Genomic DNA, 20,100 nt, shown 5'->3' with positions numbered 1-20,100 from the left:
CCCGTGCTTGTGCTAGAGTTTGTCAGGAAGGGGTTTGGGAGGGATGCAACATGGGAAGGGGTGCTGTGGGGGAAAACATAAGAACTAGTATGACACTTCATAACTGTGACCCAACTCAGTGCAGAAAGAGGATCTGAGACCATCTAGTGAGTGGCACTTGAGTGATAGATGTAGACCTGGACATAAAAAACACCTGCCAGTGAGCATCGTGTGTGGGCTAACCACTGCAAGGAGTCTGTGTACAGCAAGGGGAATAACGGGGCTGCTTCTCTTGGCTTCCCTGGGTATCGCTCCTGGGGCAGGAGGGAGGGTGGTTACTGTGGATGCCCAGCATTGGCAGGGAACCAGACACCTCCTCCTTGCACAAGTTCTAACAATTTTAAACCCAAGGATCACCTAAAGTGATGTGATCTTGTTCTCTTCCACCTGAAGTCTGAAATTACAGCTGCCGTATCTCTCAGCTGTGATGCTTTTATTTCCCTTTCCTTAGCATCTCTTTTTGTTCTAGATTAGACAAAAAGCCTTGAATTAAGCATCATAGTTTAAAAAGTACTCTCAGGTTTACTGAAAGCTTGTAACAGTTTTCTAATGGTACAACCTCCTTTATTTGCTGTATGTGTTTTCTACTAGCTCATTAGGTTAGATCAGTCTTTGGAATGTGAGCCTCTCTAGATGCAAAGCCCTTTGGACACCATGTTTTTCAACTCTTCTTATTCTCAAACTACTTTTCTTCTACTGCCCTTAGGCCTGGTCTCCTATTTCAAAACTTCAGGTCCATACCTGGGAGGACTCAAACTGAGAACAAAGAAAAAGACAAGTCTATGGAAAACCTGGACAGGAAGAGTCTGAAAATGTGTGGAATAACCACAAAATGGGGAAATGAGCATATCTCAAGCTTTGCAATTAAGACCTGTGAAACAAATTCCACATATTCCCGACATTCCTGAGGACAGATGGCAGAAGCAATGGTGCTGAGTCCCTGCTGCCAGCAGCAAAGACCTCATATGCTTGAACTTTCCTCTGCATGACTCAGTCTGTTCCCAAGTTTCTGCACTATTAATACAACTGGAGAGGGGAAGAGGAGAAGAAGGACATCTGCACTCTGGAGGATAAGGAGTCATTTAAGAACAGTTCCAAAAGACTATCAGTAAATTCTGCAGAAATGTTAATAAAGCCATAAACAAACAGCTCCCCTCTTTTTACTTTGGCTTCACTGGTTGTGAAATCTCATCAGCCTGAAGAACAGCAGTCGCATAGGGGAAGTAGGTGTGCTTCTCAGTACCCTGTATACACAATACTACATCTGCTTAGCACTTAACAAGGACTAAAATTAATAATAATAAAAAAAAACAGGATAAAGTTGCAGTTTAGTGGCAGAAAACCTACACAGAAGAGTTGACTGAAAGGAGCAGCAACATTGACTTAAGCAAGCTATATATAGACATTAAAGATCAGCCCATAGTTAGATATAGCCCATTGTCCACAGATATGAAAATACCATATTTCAGAGGTCAATTTTCCAATATTCCTATAGCAGCCCTTATTTTCCAGATATCTTACATTCTTAATAAAGTCTGCAGTTACAACTGTAACATTCACAGCCTAACATTTCAGAGGCAGGTAATCTCTTCTGAAAGCATCACCATTTATTTTAGTACCTGGTGAATGAATTCAGACTTTGTGAATGGATCAAGCTGCTTAAAACATCAACTTTTGGAAATTTCAATGAAGTGACATTCTGTCTATAAACTTTAACAGGGCCAACACCATAATGAAATATTAATGGTGCTTTTCTTATAAATGAACTTGTCTGAAATATATTCTCTTAAGAGGGCCAAAATTCATACTCTAAAAAAGACAACAGCCTATGGACTTCTTGAGTAAATGGAGATAATTCCTCTCTAGCAAAAAAAAAGGTGTGTGCTCTCAGACTTAGATGGAGGTGAGAGCACACATTTCTAAGGGGTAAAGGCAGATGAGTGGCTTGTCCTTGCCTGCAGAGCAGCACATGTCCCCCTTCTTTTCTGGAGTGCTAAACTGTTCTCTAAAATTCAGAAACTATCCTATAGCATTCCTCTCTGAAAAAGGAGGATACCATCAAACCCCTACAAACCCTTTCGTCAACATGCTTATCACAGCAGTCACCCCTGCATGCTGAGAGAAGGAGATCTTTGCCCCTTAGAGTATTCTCTCACTACTCCTATACAGGTTTCTTGGATGATGAGAAGGAAAGGGGACTCACACCCACAATTAGCAGCTCAGGAGAAAAATGAAGCAAGGCTTATTCTGAGCTTTGAGCTTTCTGTTATTTTTTGTTTTTTCTTTTAAATCTTTGTTTCCACTGGGGGAAACTAAGAATACATTTGTGTCCTGGCCAGTCAAGCCTGGTGTATGCCCAGCTCTGCAGTCTGCCCTGAGCTACCACCCCAACAGTCATGGCCTGGTCTCATGGGATGTCCCCGCTAAGGAGACAAAAGGCTGTTTTCACCCTCTGATGTAGCTACTGGGGAGCAGACTGCTGGCTGCGTGTTTGCAGTCAGTACCTCGGCTTCATAGAGTCACTGTTAAAACATCCTTGGTGTCCTCACAGTGAAGGAGGCATTTGGCCTTTGTCTTCCACTCTTATTTCTGTTTTCTTCATGACTCTCCTAGGAATGTACTTTTTTCTCTTTTTTTTGGCACTGAATTTGCCCAGATGATATTTCCTTAAAAAAAAAAAATAAAAATGACAACAATATACATTCTGCATTTTTTAAATATTCTCTTTGTATTTTTAGCTCACTGTTTTAATCAATTTTTACCTTTACTTCTAATGCTGCTTCACAGACTCCAAGTCTATTGATTTCAAACCTTGTTTTACTCCAACCATAAGCATAAAAAGGGAATCAAAGCTCCTTTTAATCACATGTACTCACAATCCTTTTTTTCCCTTAAGCTTGAAGACTGGTTTCCGTAGGTATGGTTTCTACTGAGATAGAATTCCCTGCTTTTCTTCTTTCTAGACTGTAAGTCCTTTAAATGAAAGTACTGATTTTTCTTGGTGACAAAGACATAGATGGTAGCAATGTCAACATTGTTTGAGACTGCTTAAGACTGGGGTTTTGTCTGTATAAATAATTCTCTGTCACTTTTGTTCTTAAGGTCACTGGTACTGCAGTATCGCTGTTCTATTCTGACTAATTCGCCCTGCTTGAATTTCTTTAGGTCTGATTTTACAACATCCCGATCATCTTTATTTTTGCAAAGGCACCAGCCTTGTCTTGTTAGAGTGCCTTTATGTGGATAAGAAAATTAAATGAAAGAACAAACAATGCCTGAGGAGCAACGGTAGAATATTTTCTTATTATTCCCTGAGAAATAATGGATAGCTCCATTTAGGATGAGCTTTCTCATTTCCAGAGATTAGATAAAGGAGCTAGTTATTCTTTACACAAAATGTGTAAAGAATAATACATCTCTGCTTTACAAGAGCTTTGTGTGGACACCACCTTCAAAGACTAACATTTATTTATGTATTACAGATACAGCATCTGCTTCCTAATATCAGGGAGAAAGAGTTCTTCTTTACTTTGTTTTCCTTTTCTATCACTCTAGACATTCCCTCCCTACACTGCACTGTAATTAGACCTGAGCAGTAATGGGAGGTTCTGCTCAACTTACCCTTGTTGATGTTATGACTGATGGGATAAAAAGGTTTTGCATATACAACCAAAATTTGTGACTCAAGACCTTGTTATTTCCCCACAACCACAGTATAATCCAAATACAACAATATTTTCACTGCTCAGAATATATTGTTTTCCTGTGTAAGCATGTTTCCCTTCTTGCATGTAACAGCTTTCAAAACAAGGTCCAAACCTCACCCCTTTTGGCCCAACATCAGCTCCATCTCACTCTTTCTACCCTAAACACAAAAAATCTTGTCCCACAACCAATAATCCCAATATCCCTCCATCCTTAGAATGTAGACATGAAAAGTCCCTATAAATGGTTGTAAACTAGAATGTCTAATCATGCCATAGAGACAAACAGGCAACTGTGGTTCACACAAGTAAGAAAGAAGCCACCTAAACCTTTCATGTGTCAAGTAATAGTTTTCTCCAAGAAAATGGTTTAGGAAGGGGAAGGACAGAATTACGGTTGATGTCATCTTACAATAAATAGTTTCAGATAGTATGAGGTATCTTGAATTACAATGCTTTAAATTCTTGTCTGTCAAATATGCATACGGTTTATGGATTTGCTCTTTGTGTCTGGTTTTTACTAACCACAAGACAATAAATGTAAATGTACATTTAAAAAAAAAGGTTTTTAAATGTTCAAATTCAAACTTTTCAAACTTTCAAATTCAGCTGAATTGGCCCTGGGGGTCCTGGTGAACACCAAGCTGAATATGAGCCAGCAACGTGCCCTTGCAGCAAAGAAGGAGATATTGTGCGCTGCATTAGGAGTGTTGCAGGGTGAGGGAGGCAATCCTTTCTGCCCAGCAGTGGCAAGGCCACGCCTGGAATACTGGGTCCAGCAGTGGGCTCCCCAGTACAAGGGACATGTGGACCCAGAGAGTTTATGGACTTTCTTCATGGAAACAAGGGAACTTAAAGAAATCTGGAAATAGTAGGACACATTTGAATGCAACTGCTTATATGACAGTGCTGGCTTAAATCTTCCCTTAACTCTATGACAGATGAACTACCCAGGTGGCAAAAGGCAAAATGGGAGCAGTATATGCCTTTTTATGTGTAAAGAGAAATGCTGATCTCTTCTTCCTGTTATCTAATGATAGGATACATGGGAATGGTTCAAAACTGCGCCAGGAGAGATTTAGATGGGACGTTAGGCAGCATTTCTTTACCAAGAGGCTTGTCAAACACTGAAACAGGCTTCCTAGAGAGGTGGTTGATACCCTAAGGCTGTCAATGATTAAGAGGCGTTTGGACAATGACCTTAACAACAGGTTTTGAGATTTGGTCAGCCCTGAATTGGTCAGGCAGTTGGACTAGATGATTGTTCTAAATCCCTTCCAGGAGAATGGCATCAGGAGGACAGTCAGAGCTGGGTTTCAGATGTTTACAGTGCTCTTGTGCTTGGTGGCTGATATTGCTAAGACCCCACTGCTGTGTCCCCTGACTGCTCTGCAGATGCAGTGGTAACCTCATATTCTCATCCCCATGCACCCCTCAGTGTCCTGATCTATTCAGTGGAGAAAGCCAAGGCAGGCGTCACCCAGAGCCTTGGTACTGACACAGCTGCCTTGGACAAGGTGCACATTGTCTTGCTCTGGCACAGCCTTGCTTATTGGCCCCGTTCTCAGTGCTACAGGGCCTGGGCATCTTTAAAAGGAAGCCAGCAAGGTTTGAATTGGGCACACAATCTCTCTGACTCGTACCAAGAGCTGCTGTGGCCACTACCTCTCTCTGCAGGACCACTGCCTTGCAAAGACTATACAATGTGTAACCGATTTGTGGGCACCTGGAAACTCATCTCCAGTGAAAATTTTGATGACTATATGAAAGAACTGGGTGAGAAATATTCTTCTTTTTTTTTTTTTTTAATGAGTTTTCTTTGAGAATGTCTCTTCTTCATCTTATGGTTTGCTCATGCACTGTGTCTTCTACCTGGCCTCAAAAGCACTTAATGTACCTCTCTAGCATAATTTAGTTTCTTTCCTTTAGCACATAAAATGGAGAAACAAAAAGGTAGGTTCTGAATTCCTATAACAAATTTATTTCTGTCTGACTCAACTGACCTGATCTAACTTGCTTTTCTGTAATAAGAAGAATCTATAGAAATGCAGATTTTTTTTGTGTTTCTCTCAGTTGCACCATTAAACTCGTGACTTGTGATAATTTACAATATATAATGGAGCTGAAGTCTCATGACACTTTGGTTTCAGAGGTCTAAATCCTATGAAAGGATCTATCTGTTACTGAAGAATGCCAGGAATGCAATAAATTAGGCATTGTTTTTCATTTTAATGCTGGCTTCATTCCTATACAACAAGTGTACAGATAGTCAGCTACAGCATTGCTTTTGCTATATAAATGATTCACTGAAACACTGATTCCCTTTCTTTGAAATGTTAAACTGAATAACAAAAAAATTGCACTAAGTTAATTAGCCAGAGTAAATGTCCAGCCACAGCTATTTTTCTGAAGACCTGAACAGAATTGTTTAGTATAGAATAATTACCATAAATATTGTTATAATCTACAGATAGCTTTATACCCTTTTATATGTACCATTTCATCTGAGCAGAGCATAGCATTAACAAAGGCTATGCTTTCCGCTTTTATAAAACAGCGATATATTGTCAGTGGCATTCATTCTAACTTGCCCCAGACCTCACAACTCATAGACAATGAACTGGACTGAAAAGCACTAGGCAATATAAAAGGCTTTGAGATGGGATTTACCCTAAAGCTCTCTGCAGCTCTTTGCTCTTACACTTCTTTTTGTTATTTCATACTTGTACTTTTCACTGAGATTTACATGTAAGGATCCTTAGGGGATATTAGTAGCAACCTAAGAATTGCCCAATCTCCAGTATGTTTAATGAAAAAACACCAGTATATTGATGGCTCAGTATCCAGCTTCTCCCATGCAGCTGGTTAACAAAAATGCAGATTCTCAGATGTGTCAAGACTTTTTTTTTTTTTAAGGATTTTTGTGAGCTTTTATGAGGAATAGACTTTTCCTCTGAAATTCGCTACACATTCTGTCTCCGTACAAGTTCACCCAGATTTGTAACCATCTTTGTTTCTTCTTCTCTAAATGTATACAAGTGTATGCTCATTTATATCTTTATTTCTTGCTGAGGGTGCACTCTATCAACTGGGGCTTCCTCGGGCTCTAAACAAAGTACTTCCACATTCAAAGAATTAGAGCCTCATCTCATTCAGGCATTAGAGCATTCTAGAAGATGCTGTTCCTTATTCCTCCACTGAACATTTATGAAAGGATACTGAGTTTCTTGCTTGCTATAATGTAATGGTAGTTTTGTTTCTGATTTCTAGGAGTTGGCTTAGCTACCCGGAAGTTAGGTGGCCTGGCAAAGCCTAATGTGATCATCAGTATGAAGGGGGACATAGTAACCATCAGAACTGAAAGCACCTTCAAAAATACAATGATCTCTTTCAAACTGGGCCAGCAGTTCGATGAAACAACAGCAGATGACCGGAAAGTCAAGGTAAGGGTGCTGATAATCGCTGGGTGGCATGGACATCATCGGGAAGAACACCAGGAGTAGTTTTTCCTACCCCCTTAGTGCAGTATGAGTTTTCCAAACTATTCAAAGAAATCACTGTAAGAAGAAATAGTATGGTGCTGAAACTAGTATTACTAAGCATGTCATTAGCCAAGAACTCAGATCTCACTGAATGTAAACTGAATTGCTGCTCTAATCTGCATAGCTCAGACTGCAGTTTGAAATTGTTGGCCTTTGCAGAGTGTCGTAACCTTGGAGAAAGGGGCATTGGTGCAAGTACAGAAGTGGAATGGCAAAGACACCACAATAAAGAGAAGACTGGTTGATGGCAAAATGGTGGTGGTGAGTTCACATTCCTTGTACACTGATACAGGTCAGAAGAATGAAGCATTCAGTTTGGTTCTGTCTAAATGGACTGTCAATTTTGTCTTTCTCTTTGGCTTATGAGGTAAATTAAGAAGGATAAAAAGGGAACCAAACTTAGGAAACAAGGTGAAAGGAAAGAAATATTGTTCCATACAGCAAATTGTCTTTCCAGTGACTATATTGGCAAAGCTGCCATAAATTGACAGCATACTTGCTGTTCTAAAGGTTACTATGCTTAAAAAATAAAAAAATAAAGAAATAAAGAGGTTTTCAAGTGGCAGAAACCTGTGAAATGGAAATAACGGTTTGCAAGTTGGGTACTGCTGTCCCTGGAATGGCTCCTTCCTTTTTCCTGCCTTAGAAATCTTACACATTTCCACTCAGGTATTTCCATTAAAGCCCATCAATTCACACACTTTTGCTTTCTTTTTCCACGTGAGCATGCTGAGCACACTAAGCAAGTGCTCATGGGTTATTGTGTGAAAGACAGCACCTCTGTGCCCATGCCTGCCTGCATGGTGACCTGCATCAGGGACTGGCAGGTCCTGACAGCTCCTCCGAAACACCCACTGCAGTAAGAGAACCATGTCTTTGCTTGAGGCAAGGGAACATGGGCTTCCCTCACTCCCCATTCAATCTGCCTTTCTCTGGCAGCCATGTGAAAACCATGGGACGGCCAAGCCAGGGTGATACACATTTTAAGGGATTTAGGATTAGGGTCACCACTAAAATTAAGATTTCACTTTTGAACAAAAGAAATTTCTTTGTTCATTAGAATTTTTTAAGAGCAGAGCCAATTTTGGTGACTTTTTTGAAATCATTATGACTGTAAATGCTAGCTTGTTCTGATGGTGTTTTGTTTTAAGCTGTCATGCATTTGGAAGAGTTATTTGCTTTCACACCTCCTCATGGCTGCATTTCTGTGTAAATTTTTTTCTAATTATTAAATTATCTTCAAAAAGAGAGGAAGGGTTCCTCCCTCTTCCATTGGTGCCCTGCTCTCTGCCCCTTGCCTCAAACAGGTTTGTGAAGAAGCTTCTTCTAAAACCAATGAGGTCTTCTTAATATCCCATCACCTCTGTTGCATGCATCCTGTGGCTGTGAATCACCAGGAGCCACTGAAGGCCACTGGGGCAAGAGGGTCAGGAGAAATATTTTGTGACTCATAGGTATAAAGTTTTTTAGGCCAGAAACCTGACCTCTGAGCTACCCAGGCTACTTCTGCTCCCACAAAAAGACCTTTGTAGAACTGGAAGTGTTCATGGGCCATGATATAATAAAATAGGTGGGGCTGATATTTCTGTCAAGTAACATAATACCAAGGATGGTAAACTTGTTTCTGAAGCTAAGCCTGATTTTGCAATCTACTTGTCATTATATGCCACTCAAGTCCAAAGATGTTAGAATAGAAATCACTCCATTTGATATATAAAAATACCTTTGTGTTTGCTACAAAAGTTGTGTAAAGATGTAAAATGTGACAACTGGATTTTCACTGGCTTTCGAGGTTACTGCAGCAGACACACCTGCTGTCAGGAAAGGGTTTATATTAATCTTTTCCTTTGTGCCTTAGGAATGTGCCATGAGAGGAGTTGTCTGCACTAGAGTCTATGAAAGACTGTGAAGAAATTCCCTCTCCACACCGGATTGAGACTGGCTCTTAAAACTCGACTTAGTTCAGTGACCAAAGCCTCATGTACCATGCTTCTTTATTTTCTTATTTTCATTTATTTACATATTTATATGTAGGGAAAATGACTACAGTATAATTTGATATTTCAGAGCCATAGTGTAACTAATCCAAAGTATTGTGGTGATCCAATAAAAAGCTTCTCAACATATAAAATACAATGTTTGTCTCCACATGAATGATTAAAGTCTTCTTTCTTGGATGGCACCATCTTCTCTGTTGTTCTTGTCTGTATAAGTGGCTAGGCTATTTCTAAGTAAAATGGTGAAACCCAACTGGTCTGCCTCTGAGAGAGGGTTAACACCTGTTCCCTGATACGTGAAAAATTATCATTTCATGGATTCGCAATTCCTTTCCTATAAAAGATTTTACTGATAAATAATTCCTATAGGGAAAATTATCTTGACTGCCAGAATTCTTTAGTTTCAGTATGATTCACTGTTTCAGCCTTATGGTTTTAGCACATCATCAAATCATGCTCTTCCCAAAATGTTTATACTGCTTTCAGTACTACTTTTTATATCCTGTTATTTATTTGGAAGAGAACAGCTACTGGAGGAAAAATACATTAGAATATATACATATTTCTCTGCCAGAAGATCTCTTGACCTATGAAACAAAGTGTGAAGCAGGTGTGAATTCTAGAAATATTCAGGGTAGAGGGCTTCATTCTGGAAAGTACTCAGCAATCCAGCCTACTTCTAGTACAGCATTTAAGCATGTGCTTAATGTTAAGCATACAAAGGAGATTTTGTTGGGTAAAGTTTGCTACCAAGCCTAGCCAAGTAGCTGAGCTGTTCATTCCTCTCATTGCACTTACTCTACTTTTAACTAAGGAAAAAACAGATAAACCTAGACTACTGTAAATCTGTTTAATCAAAAAGCACTATAGCAGCTTATTAATTTTTGTCTCCATTAGCTAGTGTTCTGTAGCACTACACATGGAGCATTTCATTCCTTTTGATTCAGTGCCTCTGTGCCATTACACAGGGTTCTCCCTGCCTTCTCTGTGGGGTTAAAACAACTGTGAGAGGCGTGTGTGTTTATTTTGGCTTGTTGGGAGTTGCAGTGCTGATGTGAACCTTTGCTTACTGGTTTCACAAATTCTCACATCACAGATTTTCAAGGTTAAGAGAGATTCTGAACATCAGAATCTAAATTGTTGTGGCCATGGAGATAGTTAAGAAACTAATATAGCAATTGAATGCAAAATGTAAAAGTCACCTTTCTTCTCTACCCCTCACTGGAAAATCTAGGGACTGGTTCCAGCTTCAAATACACAGACTAGCTGTAGGCAGCTGCCAGAATGCATATGGAATGAATCCGAGAAAATATGAGCTGTGAGAGAAAGCTGCAAGATTTATGGACAGCAGTGTTAAGGAAAAGTTTATCCTGCTATGTAACCTAGATGAAGAGACAAACACCCTATCTTTAGCCTTACAATTAAAACTCAACTCTGTGATTGTCAGAGTTTCTGTAACTCCAAGTCCTCAGTGACTGTAACAAGGAATGGAGGCACCATGATACTCTTTGTATCATCCTTTACAAACAGATTGTTATCCCATATTTTAAGTAAAGATCAGCCACCATGTGTGAACTGCTCTTCTACGTGACCTTATGGTTTATTCTACTAGACTCTCAACAGAAACCCGAAAACACATTTCTTACAGCTCAGAATTACCCATGGCCTGAAACCCAGTTTATTAGTCCAGTTTTTGCTCTGTGTCTTTTTCATTCCCTCCTCTTTCAGTGCAACATGGTCCCAACAAGGCTGCTGGAGCTGCCAGTCCCCATCATGGCTCCGGGAAGGTAGACCCTGTCTGCAGCCTTTCAAGCAGAACTCATCTCCTATCCCTCAGCTGCCAGCAAAGGAGTCATTACTGCTGCAGACAAGCTCTGTATTTTCTTTGCTTTTCCTGCTGCAACCTGCAAATGCTTCTCTAAGGTTCAATGGAAAAATTTCCTCTCTAACAAAATATCAGTTTCCAGCATTTTATTTCCTTGAGACAAGGAAACAAACATTCACTTTGGTACAAATTGTGGTTTTTAAAGATCTGGAAACAGTAACAAAAGAAAAAACAAAGGGCTGCTCACCTAGTCCTCATCTGTTTATTTACTGTCTTCCTCTTACCTGTGACATAACTCATCTCTCTCTTCTTCTCGTTACGAAACTTTAATTAGAATCATTTTTTTCCAGACATTTGGGATTAAAACAATGTAGCTTTGTGCTTTTAAGCTCTTAACTAAATGCAAATATGCTATTTAGAACCCAAGTATTTGGCTCTTTCATTCCATACAAAGGTCACTTAAAAATGTCATGAGAGCTGGAGACATTCCAAAACAGGAAAAGTGTGACAGAACTGATAGTGTTGAAAGCAAAAACAGTAAGCAGGTGGTACAAATCAGCACAGAAATTGCGTGTTTTGGGATGCTGCTATCTGCAATGCAATCCTTGGGGTCTCCAGGCGAATCTAGGGGGAATCTGAATTGTGTACTGTTAATGTCTTTTTTATGTCTTACTGCAAATTAGTTTTTCCTCTTTCTTAAACTTTTTACATGGCCCAGATACTTACGGAACAAACACCTAGACTGAGGTACAATGCCTGTGTCTTGAACTGTGTCATCTCCCTGGGTTGTGTATGCATTTAATCTAGAAATAACAGTAGCCTGATGCTGCCATTATCTAGAACAGCATTACTTAAAGCAATCAGCTTAATCTACTGCCCACGGCTGGTAATGAAAACCCAGCTGGTTTTAGAGGACCACACTGAGACTCTTCGCCTGTTGGTCACTCTTTCTGTGAGTGCTGTAGGGCTCTGTCACACTCTGTTTCACCCGCATCTCCTGAGGCAGTGGGAAACGCCTGCATGTGGTATTAATCCTCTGGCTGCTACAGACCTGCCAGCAGTGCCTGCCTCTGCCCTGCCTGATGTCTTCTGAGGCAGGAGAAGCAAGCTGCCGGGACGAGAGCCTGTCTCAGCCCAGTGCTCCCTGTGGGAGCGCTGAAATCAAATTAAAAGTGTATCTGGACTCCAACTCCCATAGCTGTTGCCTTGGACTGGGCAGAATTTGGCAATCTGTGCTAGAAATGCTGATGTATAGATCAACCTGTAATCCTGTACCCTGCACCCTGGTCTTTATTCCACATGGAAAAGGAGTGGAACGGAGAAGAGAGGTGAAGTCACTGACTTTCCTGCAAGGGAATCTTTGTCCCTGCTGATATCTTACATAGTATCTTTGAACTTCCCTTGGCTGTTTTAGGTAAATTCATTTTGGGGGCAACCATATTCCTGCAAAGTGAGTTCACAGCCCTCAGGGGCCTAGCACGTGGCCTTTGCTGCTGTTTCACACAGAAACCTGGTCATCTGTTGGGATGGTTTCACTAGAACGGCTAAGCAGTTCTCCAAATGAGAGGGGCATTAGGCTGTGCCCCCCTGGTGAGGGGCATTAGGCTGTGCTGTTAAAGAAATTACACTTCATGAAAAGTCCTCATCACTTAACAGGTATTTTCAGAGGAACTCATTATGCTGATAAACTCAGTGTTGTATAGAAATTGCTCAACTGTGCCTTTTAAAATGGTGTTACCTTCCCTAATCTTCATTTTGGATTAAAGATGTCCAGTTGTTGTCTGGGATGCAAAGGAGTGAAAGGTTAGCGCTAAAGGCGTAATCAGCTAGAAACAAATAGGCTGATGCCATGAAAAAATTGCTTTCAGAAATCCTGGAATTTAGATGTAATCAACGTCTTTGTTAGGGAGGCAATTAGAGCATATCCTTGCCATTTCAATGCAAAACGTTGTGATTGGCTATTGGCCATCATGCTGCAGACGGGAAACACAAGAAAATGATGTTATTTGGACTAAAGGGCACAACAACATTGGGAATAATGCAGTCACTGAGGCACTAGAGAGAGAGAAAGCTGTGTTAGATACCATTCACACAGTATTTTCAAAGGAGACTCTTCTCTTTTTACATTTCAAGTAGCACATCAGTCTTTAAATATACTTTCCTCAAATGTCATGAAAATTTTTAAAACTCAAATCAGGAGGTAATCAATGATTGTGGGATTAGGAAGGTCGGGGTAAATGGATTACAGCAGGATCTATTTTCAGGTGCTCTGTGGAGAGCTAATTGAAAGTATTTAAAGTATTTTTCATATTTTTTGCTATAATGTGATCGCCAGTACTCATCACACTACTTGTGAGAAGTATAAGGGAGAGAAAAACTGGTTTTCTATTTACTTCCAAGTGAACACACTCCCTGACACAATCCATTTGAATGAGACTTCCTTAGAAGAGGCGTCTCTGTCAGCAATGGGGTCAAAACCACTGTGATAATTGATCTTCAAGCTTATAAATATAGTGTCACAGTTAAAGCTATGGGAGGAGACATCTATTGTGGAGCTGTGGGCCATGCCAGGTAAAGCACAGCCTTTATCAAGTTTTACAGAGTTTGCGTTTTTTCTGGGAAATCTGCAGACATAATTACCAGAAAGAAGAGGTATTTAATGTATCTAGCTACTGTACAATACTTATACATGCCAACAATAATCTCCTTTATCTCTCCTATCCTAACTTAAATTTCCAGAGCTGGAATCTAAAACACATATGCTGTTTTACTTGGAAGCCCTGCACATTTGTCATGAAAAAATCCATGATACAGTGAAGGTGGAGCACCCAGTCCTCTTACATAGAGAATCTCCTAGCAGAGAGTCACAGCTTTGTACTGCATTGTGCCACTTCCTTGTACCTTGTACCGCATAGTGCGCAGAGGTTTGTAGCCTACTGACTCTTACAAATTTGTATAGGCAAATTCATCGAAAAGGAATTTTAATTCCTTCAAAAATCTCCTTTCTTTATGAACAGCAGAAAAATAAGACTACAAAGCAATTTGACATTGTAAGTCAAAGCCCCTAACTACCCAGTTAAAACAGATGTTTTTGTTTCAGTTAACAAGAGATAGATAGAAAAGTCAGATTATGAAAGGTTAGGTGCACAAACATTTGTACTTTCCAGATAGGATCTGAGCCTTCTGGCCAGGAGCACAGGAGCAGCATTAAGGCTCCCCATGTTGCTTCCTCTTTCTGGGGATTTTAGTATAATCAAGAGGCATCATCACAGTTTATCCTGGCTCTGTCTCCAGCTGGGCAGAGAGCATGTTGTGAAATAGAGGCAATCGTTACAGTCTTGGAAATCTTGTGTCAAGGAAGAGGAATAATTTTAAGATTAAAAAAAATTATCCCAGTTTGGATTTTTCTTTCCTTTTTTTTTTTTTTTTTTTAGGAATGGGGTACTATCTGAGTAAGCAATTTCAAACCAATCTCTTTTTATTCTATGCAGGTTGACAAGTCTTGTGGATGCAAAAAACACACTTGGACTGTCAATGGTTCACTGTGAAAGTCAAAGGTTGCATCAAGAGGACTTGTGCTAGTCCAGTCCTATTCAACCTCCTTGGTAATAACCGTGATGCTACTTACAGACTGCACAGAGATGAGAGGAAATACAAGCATATTGGAGGGCAGGGTTCAAATTCAAATGATCTCAACAAACTCAGGAAATAGTTTGAAACAAACAGGGGAACACTTAGAAGGGAAAAATGCAGAAGGCAATATCAGCAGGAGCACAAACACCAGATGGAGACCAAGCAAGACCTAGTGCAAACACAGGATGTTCATAGTGGATCACAGACTGAATATGAATGGCAAATGTAGCATTACCGAGAAAAAGGCAAATTTCATACCACAGTGCACTGTCAGGGTTGCCAGTGAGCTGTGGTCATCTAGTGAAGTGCTTGCCACTAGTAAAGCCTCCAGGGTGCATGCTATCGTGCCTAGTTCTGAGTAATGCAGTGCAAAATTAATGGGTCAGTGGAGAGAGTTCAGAGAAAAGCAATGAGGCTTAAAAAACATGCTCTAAATGGAAGCATGAAATTAGCAGGGAGAAGGGATTGAGGGAAGTGAGACTAGTCAAGGGCACAGAAGGCTATGGTGACACACCAGATTCCTCGGATAGGCAAGATGTGCAATATATGTAGATCACACACACGGGCATGCACACACAGAGAATTATCCAACAACACACATGGTTTTAATCACTGCTAGAGACACAGAGCAAAGCTCTTGTGACTCCTGTTCTTCATTACTGAATATGTCCAGGAGTCTGTGTAGCTGTGACCAACCTCACCTCCTCAGTGCCTGCTATGAGAGTCACCGTTTTGTGCACTGTCCCTCCTGAGAAAACTGCTTGTCACCTTGTAACTGTTACGGAGGGAGTGATCACATGGTGATTAAGTGTTATCTTCCCAAAGGTCTAAGATCAGGAAAGAAATGCTGCATTATTCTTTGATAAGAATTTCACATTGTCGTGGTTTAAACGTGGTTTTTCAGCTCTGTTCCCGAGCTGAAAGTCAAAACACCGCACTGCACCAGCCACCAAGAAGGGGAATAATGACTGCTACTGCCGAACCCAGGACACACATTATTCACAATGCCTGTAACACCAATTGAAGAATGTGCTTTTTAATGAAATTTTAACTGTACCTAAGCCTGAGTTCTTCCCTGAAATCACAGTATCACACAGTATCACACAGTATGCTAGAGATTGGAAGGGACCTCGAAAGATCATCTAGTCCAGTCCCCCTGCTGGAGCAGGAACACCTAGATAATGTTACACAGGAATGTGTCCAGGCGGGTTTTGAATGTGTCCAGGGAAGGAGACTCCACAACCTCCCTGGGCAGCCTGTTCCAGTGTTCTGTCACCCTCACTGAGAAGAAGTTTCTTCTCAAGTTTAAGTGGAATTGCCTATATGACACCTGTGAGCCCTTTGAGGACTGGCAGTCATAGGTTGAAGACGTGTTGTATGAAAGATCTTCTCAAACTCTGGATCAACAGCAGCTCTTCCATCTAAGAACAGTTTGGAACCCCCCCGACAGCTCTTGGTGGTCAGCATAACAGTGTCAATATGATTTATGATTTTGATGTAAGGCTGTGCTATCAGAATGAGTACCTTAACAGTAAAAGTGATAAGGAAACTATCCATGATTATTTCTCACTGCTCAGACAAATTCATAGTCACCTGTGCTGTCAAACCATGAATCATAGAATCAGCTAGTCTGAAAAGACAGTTAAGATCATCAAGTTCAACCTTTATCCCAGGACTGTCAAGTCCTCCACTAAATCCTCTCACTGAGGGCATCTACAGATACTGCTGGGTAACTACTGGATGCTGGCTGGTGACAGAGCTCACCTAAACAGACTGATGGGGGACTATCACCAGGCACTGGGTGTATAAATCATTCATGAAAGATACCCAGAATGATAGATGGCAATCAATTAGCCCAGTCAGAAAAGGCATTCTGAAAAAAACCCTGCAGTGCCTGAGCTGGGCTGAGAGGCTCGATACCCCCGTGAGCATACTGTGCACTGCTCCAGGTAGTGGTCACGGCCCCCTTGCTTCCTCTGTGTGAGACCCTACATGGTGCACTCACAGTACTTCACCTCTTATGGTGAGAGGCGTGGGGTGTGCCCACACGCAGGCTGCAAATGCAGCCTTGCTACACCCATGCCTTATTCAGGAGGCTGGGGAGGGAGGGATTCAACAGGGCTTCTACAGTGGGTTGCAGCATCCTGCTCTGGTGGAAACACCAGATCTGAATATATTTTGGAGAAAAAAAAACAAACAAAAAGCAACAAGACAAAACACACACACAAAAACCAAACACACAAGAAAACACAACAAAAAAACACACACCCGAAAAAAAGCCCTATAGAACATTTAGATGACTGGTCTTAAAGCACAAGGGGATTAAAGCACATCTTTTCTCCTATTTCTACCTACAGCTCAAGCTGGTTCCTCCTGGCAACACACTGCTCACAGCACACTGTTTTTACCAGACAGACAGTCCACACTGGCTGATCTCTGCCTCTTTTCTTACCTCCTCGTTTTGCATAGCTATTTAAATGATTATTTGAACTTAATTTCTCATTAATGCACCTTCATCCTGACCAGCAGGGAGGGAAGCAGAACAGAACCTGCTGTGCTTGCATGAATGCTGAGCATTTCAGTCTGTGCTGGTCTACGTGGCTGGCCATGCATACAGGTGTACGGATAGCATGTGTGTGCTTGCGTGCAGACACATGTGCAAAGCTTTGGGGAAGACAGACAGCCTCACTGATAACTGTATCTGGGGCATGAGCTGTGGCAGCCTCACCTCTTCAGAACTACTGAATTCAGCAACCCCAGACAGACATCCCTTTTCTGCCTTATCTGACTCAGTCATGGCTTTCCCTTGGTTTCCATTCCTTGGTCAGGCTCCGGTTTAATCATGATTTTTAGCATGTATATTACTCAATCTAGGTCTGCCTAAGTGAATTGTTGAATTTAGTACTACTTCCTCTTGAATCCTAGCCTTTGTTCTTCTCAGCACAGTGTAGACATCTCCACCTCACCCAACACAGGTATCTCCATTTGAAATACCTCCCTATATAGTCCTTGGAGAATGATAAGCACCTTTAGGAAACAATTTAGCTGACCTAAACTGTTATTCATCTCCTAAATGTCTTCTTTAGAAGATGAATAACAGTTTAGAGGCATCTGCTTTTTTTCACTGACTGTTAAGGGATACATGTTATTGTCTGATACTTGATGTAACAGCTCACCAAGCTAAAGGTTTAGTAGCTCTCACCACAGTTCTAGTTCAAAGGTCTGTGGCTGAGCTTTCTCTAGCAGCAGGCCTCCAAGGAGCACCCAGCTGGAGAGTGGTGGTATGCTGGTGATGCAATGAAAACTCTCTGGCATTTCTGTGCCAGTGGCACACCACAATACCCATCTGGAAAATTCAATCCACATTCTTTAAGCAGGATTAACTCTGTTAACATGACTGGAGACCATTTACTGAGATGAGCAGAGAAGATGAACTGCTTCCTCCCATTTGGATGTGAAAGCATGGTCCTCATCACGTAGAGGCACACGTTAAGTGTGGTGGTGTTTAATTTGCCCCTGCATGCATGCTGCTGCTTTGGTTCCTGCTTTTCCTATGGATTTGACAGCCTACCCCACTCCTTGGGCTAAGCAGCTGGGTAGTACTGATGGCTGCCTTCCTGTTGGTTTCCTATACTAAGTCCAAAGTAGCTTCATCTCGTTTGCATTTGTAGTGTTAGGAAAACGTGTGGGAATCTGGGGGGCTAAAAGGTCCTTCTTGACTAAATGGAACAACATACTGTTGTATTGTAATAGCTTAGTTTGGGCTCCCAGGAGATGCTCATGAATCTGACAAACACTCAAAATGCTGGAAGCAAAAGTAACTGAATCTCTGCTTCTCATTTGTTTCTAAAAATACTGCAGTTTTTCTACTATCAAAATGATAACACAAAATAGCAATATGATTCTCAAGCTTTATTTATTAACCAGGAAATTACAGGACTCTAGTGAGCAGTCTTCACTTTTTCTTTCTCTTCTCTTGGTAAGTCTACAGAAAGCACTTTCAGCAGATGGGGAAACACAGAAAGGATGTTAGAGTTCAACAACAGCATGCTGCTTATGTCCCAGAGAAAATGGGGACATCACCTCAGGGACTTGAGCTTAGCATCCACATTATGATAACAGTGGAACATTCAGATCCGAAGCCTGACAATGAGAATGTGACCAGAGTCACTCCCAGGTGTGGTGCAAGGAGGTACCAGAGCCAAGAGGAAGGGAATTCTTTTTTCTGTAGCAGAAAATCTTCCAAGCACCATCTGGATTTGAATAGAAGTTCTCATTAAAGGAAATAACTTCTAAATGATGACACTATCTTTTGCAATTTGTAATGCCTTTCCACACACATCCTTTTCATAACACACACACATAACACAAAGCTGATGCACACATACTGCTTACAAACCCATTCATAGTCTATAACTGTGTCATAGCAAATCTATGAGAATTCTCTCAAGCTGTGAAGAAGAGAGAACATGGCTGAAAGACAGAAAAACTAAGGTATCCACTTTAGCATCTAAATGTGAGGTTGGAAGAGAGGATAAGTTTACTTTCCTTGGTTAACCCAAGTAATCCATTAGCGTAAAATACAGTAATTAGTGTGACTGACTCCTCTGCAATGATTTATGGGGAAGAGGTGAATCTGAAGGTACAGCATCACCACACATCATTATCCTTTCCTTCTGATGTTTCTGTGTGATACCTTCCTACTCCTGTCTTACAAAAAGCCTATAGCACCTCACAAAAGTGAGGTCAGCTACAGTATGTGGGAAAGTAAAAATACTCAACAGGATTTATTGTTAGTTGTTATAACCTACAACATTGATTGAAACAAACCTGTTTGGATTTTTTTTTACAATTTATTTGATATCAGTCCATAGACTGCAAGACTTCATCCCTTCTGAAACTTCGTCTACAAATTCTACAGGAAAGATGCTCTTCTCTATTAAAACGTGTGATTTTTTTTCTCTAACTATATTCATATTTGCTCTCCTGGATGTGAGTAGCACCTCCACTAATGAAAAATAAATACAAGATGATAATTTAACAAATCATTCCTGAAAATAATGCTTTATCTGAGAGGATTGTTTGCTAGTAATATGAAAGCAGAACTGTTTGTTATCAGATCTTCTGGCTGAAAGTGAATGATATTTGTAACCTAACTACAACAATACAATGAAGCCAGGACTAGCACCCTTTGTGTAAGCCTCTGCTAACACATAGAACAGTTTCTGCTCCAAGACACAAGGAGCTGGAGTATCACACATCTCTAAGAATGCAGATTTACAGCTGTATGCAGCTGAACAGTAGTGGAGAAAAAGAAGTAAAGCTGAGTTGCTCCCTTTGGATTCACTGGTTGTAGCGGA

General features: G+C 40.8%; 1 protein-coding gene across 1 annotated transcript; it reads left to right on the top strand.

Moving 5' to 3' along the window:
* Positions 1 to 5,332: 5,332 nt before the first annotated feature.
* LOC134175518 (myelin P2 protein) lies at positions 5,333 to 9,296 on the top strand. Its single transcript, XM_062641569.1, has 4 exons — positions 5,333 to 5,519; positions 7,014 to 7,186; positions 7,445 to 7,546; positions 9,144 to 9,296. Exons 1-4 carry the CDS (start codon positions 5,447 to 5,449, stop codon positions 9,192 to 9,194), a joined length of 399 nt encoding a protein of 132 aa, XP_062497553.1. The 5' UTR covers positions 5,333 to 5,446; the 3' UTR covers positions 9,195 to 9,296.
* Positions 9,297 to 20,100: the final 10,804 nt, after the last annotated feature.

Source organism: Pezoporus occidentalis, unplaced genomic scaffold (genome assembly GCF_034315485.1).
Source record: "Pezoporus occidentalis ecotype Australia unplaced genomic scaffold, CSIRO_AGI_Poc_V1 ctg69, whole genome shotgun sequence".
Taxonomy (NCBI): domain Eukaryota; kingdom Metazoa; phylum Chordata; class Aves; order Psittaciformes; family Psittacidae; genus Pezoporus; species Pezoporus occidentalis.
This window is presented reverse-complemented; position numbering and strand designations above follow the sequence as displayed.